The 9,792-nt window shown below is 43.8% G+C and overlaps 1 protein-coding gene across 2 annotated transcripts; it reads right to left on the bottom strand.

Annotated features, from left to right (window-relative positions):
* Positions 1 to 2,304: 2,304 nt before the first annotated feature.
* On the bottom strand, positions 2,305 to 9,010 carry LOC144702580 (protein FAR1-RELATED SEQUENCE 5-like). Of its 2 annotated transcripts, XR_013581259.1 has the most exons (5): positions 8,523 to 9,010; positions 8,326 to 8,445; positions 7,914 to 8,036; positions 7,623 to 7,752; positions 5,614 to 6,329 (listed from the first exon to the last, which is right to left on the bottom strand). XR_013581259.1 is itself a non-coding variant. In XM_078574620.1 (3 exons), the coding sequence occupies exon 1, from the start codon at positions 5,333 to 5,335 to the stop codon at positions 4,112 to 4,114; it is 1,224 nt and encodes a 407-aa protein (XP_078430746.1). In that variant the 5' UTR covers positions 5,336 to 5,366; the 3' UTR covers positions 2,305 to 2,655; positions 3,099 to 3,246; positions 4,108 to 4,111. The 2 variants fall into 2 exon arrangements, 1 of the variants encoding a protein (XP_078430746.1); XM_078574620.1 differs by lacking the exons at positions 5,614 to 6,329; positions 7,623 to 7,752; positions 7,914 to 8,036; positions 8,326 to 8,445; positions 8,523 to 9,010 and adding exons at positions 2,305 to 2,655; positions 3,099 to 3,246; positions 4,108 to 5,366.
* Positions 9,011 to 9,792: the final 782 nt, after the last annotated feature.

Raw genomic sequence — 9,792 nt, 5'->3', positions numbered from 1 at the left:
AAAGGTAATGAGAAAATCTGTTCAATTTTTGGGAGGGTTTAAGATTACGACTCTGTTACCCAGGCAACCGGTACACGTCGGATTATCGACTTAACGAGCACCTCATTTCGGTTTTTTTTCAAAAAAATTTCGCGGTCCCGGTCGCCTTTTTTGCCCGTGCACTCTCTCCCCGGCCGCCTCCGGCGAACTCTCTCCCCGGAAACCGGCAACACTTTGAAAAACCGTTGTCGACCCCTTGGAGAGGAACGCCGAACTCCGAACCGATTAACCCCTTGGAGATCAACGCCGAATCGCGGTTGCTGTTGATGTTCTTTCTAGCTTTCCCGATCGCTGCGTCGTGCCAATCTACAGCAGGTGTGCGGTCGATTTTTTTCTCCGATTTCTTATCAATGGAGCCGAAATCTGAGTTGAATCCTTGTCCATCGTTGTAGGTTTCATCAGCATAAACTGCTAGGTGTCTTCGCCTGCGCACTCTCTCCCCGGCCACCTCCGGCGAACTCTCTCCCCGGCAATCGGCAACACTTTGAAAAACCGCTGTCGACTCTGCTAGGTGTCTTCGCCCGTGCACTCTCTCCCCGGCCACCCCCGGCGAACTCTCTCCTTGGCAACCGGCAACACTTTGAAAAAGCACTGTCAACACTTTGAAAAAGCCTCTATTTTACCTCCATTTTTTCCTCGAGGGAGGGAGGCGACTAGAGGGCGAGGGAGGGAGAGAGGGAGGCGAGGTGTCTTCGCCTACTCCATCAGAGAATTCTCCAAATTCTCGCCCCATGACATCTGCCCGACACCCCAGCAGCCGCCTATCAAGCTGGCTCTTGATTCTGCCATGGACAGAGCTCCTATTGTCCTTGCGCAGTACCCCACATGGCTCGACGTTTCTCTCGTTCAGCTCCATGGCGGGGGCAGCAGTGCCGGCATCACCGGCAAGGACGTTGGGAAGATCGCTGGGACTGTGCCGCTTGCCCGGATCAAGAGCAAGGGGTCCCAGCGGATCATTTCCAGCGGGCTCTCCTACTCTGGTTTGCTTACTCAGATCTCACCAAGCCCAGCTTATTCGAGCTGATGAGGAACAAGCCTGGCAACAGCGGATGCTCTGTCTCGAAGAGGAAGCTTCCGCCAGGCCTGCCCTCTGCCCACTGCATCATCTTCACTGTCGATTCATAGCGATTGGTCCTCGCCGGCCATGGCAGAAAGATTGATGTAATTTATCTTCCTTGGTTTTGGCAGATGATTCATACGGAGAAGCTGGAGGTGATGCATGTCTTTGTGCCGCGGCATGCAGCTGAGGACGCGGGCAAGCGTCGAGGGCAGGAGCTGCCAGTGACAAGTTTGCTGGCCAGCGATGACGGACAGTGGCTGGCGGCAGTCAACTGCTTTAGAGACATCTACATATTCAACCTTGAGATTAACAAGTAATTCGTCAAGTGATCTCACTAGGAAGATAGGGTTTCGAATCAAGGATGATGATGACAATTGGACAATGAGTCTGACGATGGATCATCATCATTGATTCTCATCTTTGTTGTCCATCAGTAAATGACACATCATCTTCCTCATGTAGCCGGCGATGATGATCTCTTCATCATCATTTGTCTAAGTCACCCATGGATGATGATTATGAAGTTTAGTTGGCTAGTCATCTACTGCTAACGCTTACCGAAAGCAGACAGAATTCTCATTGTTATGGTGGTTTTGATTGCATTACAGGCAGCACTGGTTTGTGCCGAGACTGGATGGCGCATCGGTGACAGCGGGTGGGTTCTCTCCGGGGAACTCGAATGTGCAAGTGGTGATGACGTCATCGAACCGCGTCTTTGCCCTTGATGTGGAGGCGAGGCAGCTGGGGCAATGGTCCAAGTACCACTCCCACGCCCTGCCCAGGAGATTCCAAGAGTTTCCTGGCGAGGTCAACGGGCTCTCCTTCAACTCTTCTCTCTCTTCCACCTCTGTCATCATCTACAGTTCCAGGTACTCTCTCTCTTTTCTCTACTTATATTTTGATATTTCACTGGCTCTGTATAAGGTTCTTAATGGTGGGTCTGCTGGGCAGGGCAATGTGCGTGGTTGACTTTGGAATACCGATGGGGGTTGACCGGGGGAATGGGCCTGGCCCAAAGAGGAAAGTGGGAGAGGGGGCCGTTCAAGCACCCGGTGCTCTTCGTCGGCCATCTCTCTGAGCACTCGCTCTTCGTTGTGGAGAAGTCTTGGATGGACGTGGCCATGATGATGATGATGATGATGAGTATCTTCTAGTTTTCTTTCTGATTGTAGTAGTGGGCAGTCTGAGGGAGTTGCCTAGAAATTTTGTAAATTTTTTTTCCCACCCCTAATGGGGGAAGAAGAAGACTAAGAAAATGAAAATGATGATGATGAAACAATGAAGGTAGGCAGGTAGTATTTTTTTTTTTTCTCAACAATGGCCAATCAGGATGGAGTTTTTGATGTGCAAGTGGTAGTAAGTCAGCAGCCCTCGGCATCCCGCCAACGGAGGTAGACAAGGCCAGCCTTGTAATGGGTGAAGGCACCGGTGACGACAAGGACATGGAAGGGCGGATGGCTGTGTCCAGCAAAATCAAATCAGCCTGCCAAGAACACGAAGAACAGCCATCTTGATGTCGGTTCCCCTCCCCACACATTCATCCCCACCAATTTCTCCTGCACAACATTCAAATTGCAGATTCAGATGTTAAGATTCTCTTGATCACGTACTAGTGTTAAAAGTTATAGCTGATCACAAGGCACTACTGTTTCTCTTAACCTTCTCTGGTCAGGAAGTTTGTTGATGACGAAACTAAGAAGCATACAGTAATGGATCAATGAATTCAACAAGATCCGTTCTGATCGGACCAGGAACATACAAGCGTGCTCACACGCGCATGTACGCAGGCAAGTGCATAGCACACGATATGTATACATCGACAAGCTTGATGTTAACAGTAATTAATACAAAGGGTTAGTTTTTTACACAGCAGGTTCATTGGTTGTTTCACTCCTTGGATATTGAGTCCCAAACAACAGATTCATGTCACAAAGTCAAAATTCAGATGAACGTGAAGATGAAGATGCGGAGAGAAACTTTATAATAGAGTAAGGGTTACCTTGAAGGAGATGTGAGTGGTGTTGCTGTGGGAAGATCCGTAGAGAAGGTCAAGGAGATGGCGGCCCGACGAGGAGAGGGCGTCCATGGAGGGGAAAGCAGTCTTGAGCTCGTCCATGGAGGGGAAGATGAAGAAACCATTCAAGTGCCTGTATTGTTTCAGATTCTACAGTGAGAGCCATGACATAAATGATCAAATTTTTACACAGGTTAGTTATCAATTGTCAGAATCCACAGGTAGTCAATTCGTTCCTCTGGATAAATTTCAACCCTTGTTATTAGATAATCATGATGCGCTCCAAAAAACTAAAACTCTTGATAAACAAAAGATTTTTTTACAGTTGTGTACACTAAAATATCGATCATTCAATCATTAAAATATCGAAGGGGATGATCTCAGTAGTTGGAAACCATAGGCATTCAATCATTCATTTGAATAAATTGAAACCTTTCTCATTAGATGATCAAGATACTTCCCAAAAACCAAAAATCTTGATAAATGGGAAAACAAAATTACCACTTTTGTTCAAATAGAGGACTAAATTAGAAAGAGAGAGTTTAAAGATAGAGATAGAGAGAGATGAGTAGCCCGATCAGCCCACATAACATATAAATAGAGAGAGAGAGAGTTTAAAGATAGAGATAGAGAGAGATGAGTAACCCCATCAGCCCGCATAACATATATATAGAGAGAGAGTTTAAAGATAGAGATAGAGAGAGATGAGTAACCCCATCAGCCCGCATAACATATATATAGAGAGAGAGTTTAAAGATAGAGATAGAGAGAGATGAGTAACCCGATCAGCCCACATGGATGGATAATTTCAAAGATGCATGGATGGATAATATCAAAGCTGCATGGATGGATAATTTGAAAGATGCATGGATGGATACTGGACAGTCTCTCTGGCTTCAAGTTGTAAATAGACGAATAAGATGGATTCATTGTAGAGTTTCAGAGTATTTATGCAATAAGATGGATGCAGAGATAGAAAAATAACAGAGATTACCTCTCTATTCGGCGGAGTCGAACGGAAGATAATCAAATTTTTTACACGTTCTGGCGTTGTGTCCTTGCTGGCCGCAGCTAGAGCACTCTACACCCCTCTGCTTCTTTTTACTTTGCAGCTGCTGTGCCATGCTTATGTAGCGCTTGTTCCCTACTTTCGGTCGTCCTTTGCAGCGAGCTGTCAACGGATTCCAAACAATATCTTCCTCCAAATCAGATAATGCACGGTGCGATGTCTGTAGGTGTCTTTCAATAGTTTCCCCCAAAACAATCAGTGATGCCTTGTACAACTGGAATGTGCTCTCGGTTCCAATTGAACGTTGTAAAATAGGCTTCGTCAGAGCCGTTAGTTCAGACAATCGTTGATCTTCGGTCGTACCTTCAGAACTGGGTCGCGTAGCCAATGCAGTATCGATGAAGACAGACTGAATGTCCACAGTTTTGCAGACCTTTCTCCAGCGACGGTTAAACATTGAGACAGGGCATGAAAATATGTTGTTGTGGCGAAAACAACATAGCATGTGTCTGCATACAATACCGAGCCAAATCGCCTTCCTACATGAGCACGTACTTTGCTCAATGGTGCGAATGGATAGACTGACAACACGAAACTTCTTTGGGAAATCTTTGTGACTGATCAGGAAATATCCCTCATCTTTGGAAGCATGTGCAACACAGGTATATGAAAGCGACATTCCTGATTCGGCTTTGAGAAGAACCTGGGCATAATTTGTCATTATATGAAGGGCGTCATTAATTAGAGGATCCATTGATGCAGGGGCGAACTTGGTGGAAAGGCTAGCTTGGGACAACTTGTCTCGCGATCGTGTTTTGACAGCATCGAAACCGTCAATAATGCGCAATAGAGACGAATTCGACAATAACGCGGATTTGATCTGACCGTTGCCCATCTCCTGGCGTTGTGTAGAAGACACACCTGCGACGAAGTTGTTATGGGTGTAGGCGAATGCCCACTGCTTCTTTTTCCCCTCGAGAACTCGAAGATACGATTCTGCCGCTTGCCACTTTGACTTCAATGTGGAAAATTCCAGCTCGAATTCGTCAATTTCTTCAATGGAGCCGACCCTCCAGAATTCATTCATGAATTCGCTGAGATTGGCCCTTAGAGAGCTAGCTAGAGCACGCATGATGTTCTGGGAAATGTGGAATCTGCACAGTAGATGGATTGCATTGGGCCAAATGACCTTAATAGCTCGGACCAATTCCATATCGCCATCCGTAAACAAGACGATGGGATCGCGATTCGTGTAGGATCAAAATTGTTGAAGAGCCCATGAGTAGGACTCAAACTGCTCATTGGACAGGAGACAACCAGCAGTCAATACTGTTAAACCGTGGTTATCGATCACTGTGAACAACACCAGCGGCATGCCAAAGCGATTCGTCTTGTATGTAGCATCGAGTTGTAAAACATCGTTGAACTGCACATACTTCTCTTTGCCATTAGGTGAAATCCAGAAAACTCTCTCCAGGCGAAGTGTGTCATCGTTCAATTGGAAATTGAAGGACCAACTATGATTGGACTTCTCTTTCAATAAATTGACAAAGTCGTTAGTCTCGCGAGCTTTGCTAGAGGATTTCTGTAACAAATTCTGAACGTCTCTTATCGTCTACGTAACTGCTACATCTGGGAAATGCTCATGCTCTATCAATGTCTTGATTTGAGAGCAGCTGAGCATGCCAATTTCATTTAACTCCAGCATTTTCATTTTCACTTCGTCCGGAATGGAGCGATTTTGCGGCATTTGAGCCAACTCAGGTACAGTAAAAAGGTCGTGATTGTGATGATTATTCGTCTGATACACTTCATAGACGCCTGAGGCTTGATTCAACCGCAACTTAATTAGGAATGGACACTGACATTTCAATGTCCACTTCTCTCTTTGGAACTCTGTAGAAACGGAGGACTGCTTCGTCAATGCCTGACCACCGCGAAAACAAAGAAACCTAATGAATTGCAAGTGCTTGGAACTCTTCTGTCCAAGGGGGCAGTTGGCGTACTTGGTACACTTCTCACGTGCTTCATCGAGTGTTTCAAAGATATCTCCAATGGATACTTTCTCGGTAAATGAATCACCACTAGACAATGCAGGCCAAGTATAAGCAATTGATGATTCGCCGATGGTAGCAACATCTAATTCTCCTGCGCCAACACTTGCGTCTTCTGATGTCGTAGCAACCCCAACTGCAACCCCCTTCATGCTGCAAGTTTATATACTCATTTTTAATCATGTTGGCCTAAGATTGTAGCCCGATTTCATCAAATTATTCCTAGAATATACATTCTTCAACTTGAAGAGAAAGGCGAGCAGGGTAAAGATACGAAGGCAGGCAAATCAAATTTTCAATGTGGAGTATCTGGGAAAAACACTCAAGAGGAGTGATTCCTAAGGCTCTTAAGAAGTACTTAAGAGAGTGGGGGCGAGTGATTGCTTAGTAGGTAAGTCCAGAAAGAGTTTGTGATAGTGTAACCTCTTCTCTGATCAATAAACTTGTACATTCTACTTTGGGAATTCTAGTGTGTTAACTATTTCCAGGAGTCTTCCAATGAGACCCAGAGATGAGATAGAGAGAGAGTCAGAAATTCAGAAGATAAAAACCCCATCCGGCATGGGTCTGACCAAAAACTGATAGAAAGTGTCATCTGAGCTGTGTTAGAAAAAAGTCAGATTATTGAACTATATGAAAGGAGTCATCCAAGATGGATCACACCAGAAAGCTGATGGAAACACTAAAAATTTAGAGAACAGATGGGATCATCTGAGCTGGTGTTTAACAAGAAAACCCTCACAAAGGCAGAAACTCAGTGATAGAGGGCTTAATGTGAGCTGGTTCAGATAAAAAAACTTCCTGAAAATCATAAATCTGGACAAAAAAATCACCATTCGTGTTGGATCCGACAAGAAACTGCTAAAAAACCCTGGAATTTATAATATAAAATGTGCCATTTGAGTCAGCTTTAAATGAGAATCTGGCTATTATTGGGAAGAGAAGGGAGAGGAGACTGACGGTGAGTTTCACTAGATCATCAGAGCATGACCTAAATCATCAGCACATAGTTTAGTACCACTAATCGCAGCAAAACTGGAAAATCGAGTAAAAATGGCATTTTCGTCTTCTCATATAGTCGTTTATTCTCCCCTTATGGTATTAATTTTCATCTTCTGGAGAATGAATGACCCTCAATCTATTCTTCTTTCCTCTCTCTAGATTATCAGGGGATGCCCCAAGTCATCAGCATATTTTTTGGTACCAATAATCATGGGGAAACTGAAAAATAGGGGAAAATGATCTCTCCCCTTGTCATTTTTTTTTGAAAAATTTTCCCCAAATCTTGAAACTATTTCTTTTCATCTGATGGAGGATGGATAACACAGTCCATTTTTCTTTCCATCAACAGATATTTAATATATCCACCAAATCATATGTATAGTTTTTAGTGCCAATAATTATGCTGAAATGAAATGAAAAAACTCGGAAAATACCAAATTATACCTGTGGAAGTTCTCAGCTGCCAGCCAGTTATTGTTTATCTTCCTCTAACAAGAGATGCACAATTGTCCTCACGACTTCATTGTCCGACACCTTGCCCACATGAAGTTCACCTCCATCTTTAATTTAATGTCTGATTTAACCCGAATCTTTATCATGTCAGAAAAAGAAAACTAATCATAAAATAAAAAAAAAATTAAGATAACTTGGGGATCACAAGTATAGTCTCCCATTGATAATCAAAAAATGGATCAAAAATTTTAGATGGCAACGCAATAGCAAAGTAATGTTTACCTCTGGTTTTTTAATCAACTCTTGTAGAACAGCGTGCAGGGTTCACCGGAGCTCTTTGATCAGGACTGCGGTTTGCGCCGATGCCTTCAGTTTCAACCAACCATCTATAATGACTACTCCTATCTGCATCACATAAAGGGAAAACTTGGTTCTCTAAAATTCAAATGAACTGTGCTTTCAAGCATAATTTATGCAGCAAACTGTAAGGTGGATCGAGATGAGATGAGAGGAACAAAATAAAAGAAACTGCAAAGCTGATGATAATTTTACCATTCAGCAAATTTAAAACAGCATATCTGAGAAATGCATTCATTTCACAGGAAGTTTCGGACCAAAAACGGCAATAGGAAGCTCGAAGGAGCGCCAAGATTTGTTTTCAAAAAATGGAACTGAGCAAAAACAAAAAACTCACACAGATTCAACTCAGATTTCGGTTCGGCGTTCCTCTCCAAGGGGTCGATGCTGGTGAAATCTACAACGCTCGAAGTCGCGCCAAAATTTAAAAAAGCCTAGCAGTCTATGCTGATGAAACCTACAACGATGGACAAGGATTCAACTCAGATTTCGGCTCCATTGATAAGAAATCGGAGAAAAAAATCGACCGCAAACCTGCTGTAGATTGGCACGACGCAGCGATCGGGAAAGCTAGAAAGAACATCAACAGCAACTGCGGTTTGGCGTTGATCTCCAAGGGGTCGACAGCGGTTTTTCAAAGTGTTGCCGGTTGCCGGGGAGAGAGTTCGCCGGAGGCGGCCGGGGAGAGAGTGCGCAGGCAAAAAAGGCGACCGGGACCGCGAAATTTTTTTGAAAAAAAACCGAAATGAGGTGCTCGTTAAGTCGATAATCCGACGTGTACCGGTTGCCCGCGTAACAGAGTCGTTAAGATTATATCTAAAGATAAATGGATGATTAAGAGCAGCTCGCTAACACTATTCTAAAGTCTCTAATGAGGATGCACTTCATTCCAAAATCAAGGCAGTTACTGCCAATGATTTTGAACAGGAACATAAATGAGTTCTACATGAATACTGAATGACCAATTGTGTCTTGGCGCACCAACAATTAGGATATGATTTAATCATATACTAGTGACAAAAAATAATACACTCCCACGAACTGTATATCGATATGTATATTGTGGCCTCTAAGATCACATAGGCAGGATCAAATCTAGATACTATCCTATCCAGTGGCAGAAATCATATCTAGACATTGGTACAAGTAAAATTTGTATTCTGGGTTTTTCAAGATTAATAACCACCGAACATAGTCATCCCATTTATCTTCTTAATCTTGAATTATTTCATGGACAGGAAAAAAGGGACCACTGACGTTTTGAAGGTGGTGGAGGTTTAAGGTGATGAAGATACCTGGGTATACATTCTTGGATCCCATGAAACTTGAAATCCAAACATGCAAGGTTGGAAGAATCTGCGTGATCAGGACCTTGATGGCCACTGCAAAGTTTCTCAGACAATCAACCTAAGATCAGGGTTGGAGAAGTTATCATCAAATCAACAAAAATATATCTCCATGTGCCATAATGAAGGCATGGTACAATAGAAATGAGCAAATTAGTCCGACGTGATACTGCAAAATCAGAGAGAGCAAATCACTCCTCCCTTACACATCGAAACCACCAAAAAATGCTCTACATATCATACCCAATATATATTTTGAACAGGGTTTGAACTCACAGCCTTCACTCTCAGGTTTGCAATGAAAACCGCCCATTCCTTTCACCCCAGGCCTGGGCGGTGGCGAGGGCGAATGCACAGCAGGCAGGGAGAAGGATGGTTCAAATTTTGACCCAAACAGCAAGAGATCTGCGCATCCGCCCAGCCCCATTGATTGGACCATTCCTAGTAAATGAGACGAT

This window comes from Wolffia australiana, chromosome 4 (assembly GCF_029677425.1).
Source record: "Wolffia australiana isolate 7733 chromosome 4, ASM2967742v1".
In the NCBI taxonomy this organism is placed as follows: Eukaryota; Viridiplantae; Streptophyta; class Magnoliopsida; order Alismatales; family Araceae; genus Wolffia; species Wolffia australiana.
Note: the sequence above shows the minus strand (reverse complement) of the source record. Positions and strands in the feature narration are given on the sequence as shown.

What these genes read in the sequence shown, in the direction of transcription:
- LOC144702580 (XM_078574620.1), bottom strand. Translation starts at nt 5,335, where the DNA reads ATGGAATTGGTCCGAGCTATTAAGGTCATTTGGCCCAATGCAATCCAT.